This window comes from Lucilia cuprina, chromosome 6 (assembly GCF_022045245.1).
Source record: "Lucilia cuprina isolate Lc7/37 chromosome 6, ASM2204524v1, whole genome shotgun sequence".
Lineage (NCBI taxonomy): Eukaryota > Metazoa > Arthropoda > Insecta > Diptera > Calliphoridae > Lucilia > Lucilia cuprina.
In genome coordinates this window covers 3,596,456-3,601,033 of record NC_060954.1, presented here as the reverse complement: position 1 = coordinate 3,601,033, position 4,578 = coordinate 3,596,456, and the positions used below count along the sequence as shown (strand labels likewise).

Sequence of the window (4,578 nt, the reverse complement as noted above, 5' to 3'; positions counted from 1 at the left end):
ACTAGAACTGAACTAGAACTGAACTAGAACTGAACTAGAACTGAACTAGAACTGAACTAGAACTAAACTAAAACTGAACTAGAACTGAACTAGAACTGAACTAGAACTTAACTAGAACTGAACTAGAACTAAACTTGAACTCGAACTTCAATTTTAGCAGGGTAAGTCCCAGCAAATGTCACTTTCGTAATCTCTCAGTAACCTAAATATTCCAATTAATATTTATCATATTTTCTTAATAACCAAACATATCAATTTTATGGTCATTTATATTCATCCACATTGATTTAGTAAATTTTATTCTTATTAAGTTATATGAAATTTTAAAATTCTCAACAAAACTTTCATAAAAATAACTTTATAACTTTGCAACAACTTTGTAAAAATTGCAAAAAAGTCTAATAATTACTAATTGTTAAATAATTTTTCTTGCACCAGAACGATAACGATAGAACAAAAAAATGTTTTACGGAAATACCAATGTAATTACACAACTACGTTTACAACAGCCAATAGCAATTTTTGTAATACATAATTATATAGAGACAGCAAAGAGTAAAGACTAACACATACATTAACATTTGCTGTACACAAATCTGTCCAAGTAAGGTTAAGAAGGGTGAAAAGGAAAGAAACAATTGTAAAAAAATATATACTTTTTCTCTACTAGCCTCCTTTTAGTTCATTATTTGCAGTTTGCTGGCTGCGTAAAACACAATAGACAGTACTAGGGTCTGTTATAACTGAAAGGATGGACATCAATAGCATTATCTAGACTAGAAATAATAATTGCTGCAGTTAATGTTAGTGTTGTTGTTAAGGCTTCAAAGTATTCTCTTGAATTTACTTGTTGGCTACCACTTCAACACAGTGTTAAGCAGACAAAATTGTCTGCTATGGATGTTTTATTTTCTTTAGTATTTTTTTTTATTTTATTGTAATTTACTTGCCAGCCTTAAAAGAATGACTGAGTCCTGCAATTAGATATGTTGTTGTTGAGAGCACTTTTTTTAATTTCCAATGAAGCTTATTAAACTATGACTTCTATAATGGAAAATATCTTTGATATAAAATTCCTTTAAGCAGTTAGTAAAGATAAGGCATGGTGTTATGTATATCATCGGAATCAGGGAACCAAAAAAGTTTGAAAAGAGAAACAAAGTAGAGATGATCTTAGTTCCACAGGTTAGCCAAAGCCCAACAAGCATTGACTGTAACTGCAGAATTCTCGAAAGGGATCGCAAAGATATATAAAGGAACCTACGATGCTAAAGAATCGCATCTAGAATGTGAAATGGCAATTGCCTCGAATTGCTCGTGGGAAAATTCCAAAAGTTGAGCAAAGCGTTACTTTATAGGAGCCGATAACCAGCGGAGATGATAGGATGTAGTAAGAAACCTTTGATGCTGATGTTCCAATATCAAATAACATAATGAGTCAAATCTGAAGCGTAAGATGATCATACCCTCCAATTGCTCGTGGAAAATTCCAAAAATTGTGCAAAGCGTAAACAAACAAAGAAGAAATGATCTTAGTTCCACAAATTTGCCAAAGCCCAACTAGCATGGACTGTAACTGCAGAATTCTCGAAAGGGATCGAAAAGATATATAGAGTAACCTACGTTGCTGACGATGCTAATGAATCGAATCTAGAATGTGAAATGATAATTGCCTCGATTGCTCGTGGGAAAATTCCAAAAGTTGTGCAGAGCGTAACTCTATAGAAGTCGATAACCAGCGGAGATGATAGGATGTAGTAAGAAACCTTTGATGCTGATGTTCCAATATCAAATAACATAATGAGTCAAATCTGAAGCGTGATCATATCCTCCAATTGCTCGTGGAAAATTCCAAAAGTTGTGCAAAGCGTAACTCCATAGAAGTTGATAACCAGGATAGATGATAGGAAATAGGAAGTAACCTATGATGCTAATGTTCCAATGTAAAATAATCTAATGAATTGAATCTGAAACGAGAGATGATCATTCCCTAGAATTGCTAGTGAAAAATTTAAAATAACTCCGCAGATGTTGGTAAACAGCGGGGATGTTAGGAAGTAGAAAGCAAGATAATGTGAGATGACCATTCCCTCGTATTGCTCCTGGAAAATTCCAAAAGTTGTGTGAAGCGTAACTCCGCAGAAGTAACCTACGATGCTGATGTTCCAATATCGAATAATTTAATGAATCGAACCTGAAACGTGAGGAAAATTGTGAGATGCATAACTCCGCAGCGAAGATGATAGGAAATGGAAAGTAACCTACGATGCTGATGTTCCAATATCGAATAATCTAATGAACAGCATTTGATACGTCAAATAGTCATTTCCTGAAATTACTTTTGGAAAATTCCAAAAATTCCGAAATTGATAACCTACGGAGATGAAAGTAAACAGAAAGTAACGTACGATATCGGTACTCGATTATCGAAGAATCTTATAAACGACAAGGACCATTTCCTTGAATTGCTCGTGAACTTCGTCGATAACCAAAGGAGATTTTATGCTCTACATTATAAATCGTTTTCAAAAAAAATCTTAAGAACGCGGAGAACTTCAAAACGGAATGTAACTCCGCAGAATTTGATAATCATCGATGGAGCGGTATCGCTTCACAATCGATGGTATAACCATTTGTGCAAAAATGCTTTTCAATTCTAAAAAACTTATTTTCGGGAAGTTCTGTTATATGGGGGCTAATTGAAACAATGGACCGATTGTAATTATGTTTAATGTGTTTCGCGCTTGGGTCAAAATTGCGCACATGGACAGCCAGACGGACGGACAATTCAGAAAACGATTCTAAGCTGATTCATATACTTTAAGGTGAGATGCATTACAAACCCAATATTGAATTGGTGTAGGGTATAAAAATCATAGACAATTTTAAAAGTGTATTACTTAAGTTGTGTTGCATACTTTTAGGTTAAATTTTTCAATCACACAATTATTAATTTAAATTGTAATTTTCTTAATATCAAGTGCTTTTAACAGATCGCTCCTTTTAACTATAGCCAATAGCTTTTTCTATTTTTAATTTATTCGTTTTTCTTTATTACTCAAAAAGAAACTAAGAGGATTATTTAGTTTCTTGAGTAATATGTATTTATATTGTAGTATAGAAAATTAATTTAAATGTTATTTGCTGTATAAGCACAATAGAGTTGAATTTCTGTAAAATTTTCCATATTTAAGCATTATAACGAACAATACATTTTCCCAGATTTACTCTAGCAAACGTTTTTCATAGTAAATTTTAAACAAGTTGTTTTGCCATTGAGAACAATTGGTAGTTGAAGCAGAATATGCAATTTACATAATATATGTATGTGTGTATGTATGGCTTTATTGTCACATGTGACGTATAAGTAATAAATACCATCTTAGTTAACTATTGAGACTGTGTGCATATAAGTGTATATGTTCGTTGGCTCATCTATGGGTCAATTTATCTGATAAATTTCAATATATATTTATCATAGATCTTTTAAAGTTTCCTTTTTCCTGAAAATTTCTCTAGAATTTAAATATTTGATTGTGTTCATTATGTATGGAGATTGCAGCAGGCTTTTTGATTTATGGTTTATTATTGAGTTAATTGTGAAACGCATAGAGAATGTATTTTATTCCATTTCCAAAGATATCCTATTAACATATTGTAACTACTTTTAATGCAAATGAGTTTGTATCTTAGATCTATAGCAGATAATAATAGTTGAGTATTTGTATAATAACATACAGCTAAGACCAATTTAACGGCTACAATTTAATATGTTTCTTATATTTTAAGTCAGTAATAAAATTGCCTAAAATTCTAGACCTTTTAGTTGAAACTATTAACAGAAACTTCGCAATAATCAGTGTAAACGAACATATGTACATATTAATACATACGTTTGTGATGTATGTACAATGTACAAACATTTGTACATATTTACATTGTACACATATGTATGCTTTTGTACGATGGTGAGGATGTTTTGACTATTTTTGAAATCATACTTTTAATGCTGTTGTTATGTATATTTCTCATTGTTCAAAATACATTCACACTTTAAGTGCGAAACAATTTAGCATTTGATCATTGTATGTAAATTTTGTTTTTGAAATTTTGGCCTTATTTAAAACGTATTTTTCTTTTTAACTTATTTATTTTTCAGATATTATACATGGCAAATTGTTTCAAAATAATCGTTTCTTGGAAATCGATTATGCTCAGGGTCGTGATATACCACCCGGTTATACTACCAAAATAGCTGAAACTTTACAGGATTGGATTGATTCTTGTGATGCCATTTCCAATTGTATTGTCGATCAAATAAGGAGAGCTAATGCGGAAAAATCTAAGAAATTGGATAATAAGAAACAAATTGAACAGGAGGTGAGAAAAAGTATTTTAACTTAATGGTGATTTACGAATTGGATTTGAAATGAACCAGAACTATATTTAGAACTATAAATAGAACTGAACTAAAACTAAACTAGAACTGAAATAGAACTGAAATAGAACTGAACTAGAACTGAACTAGAACTGAACTAGAACTGAACTAGAACTGAACTAGAACTGAACTAGAACTGA

General features: G+C 31.5%; 1 protein-coding gene across 1 annotated transcript in view; it reads left to right on the top strand.

Annotated features, from left to right (window-relative positions):
* The window catches only part of LOC111686231 (COP9 signalosome complex subunit 7), a 36,202-nt gene extending 31,798 nt beyond the window's left edge, over positions 1-4,404 (top strand). The window contains exon 3 of the mRNA XM_046955733.1: positions 4,160-4,404. Coding sequence (XP_046811689.1) covers positions 4,160-4,404 — 245 coding nt within the window. The remainder of the gene's footprint in view (positions 1-4,159) is intronic.
* Positions 4,405-4,578: the final 174 nt, after the last annotated feature.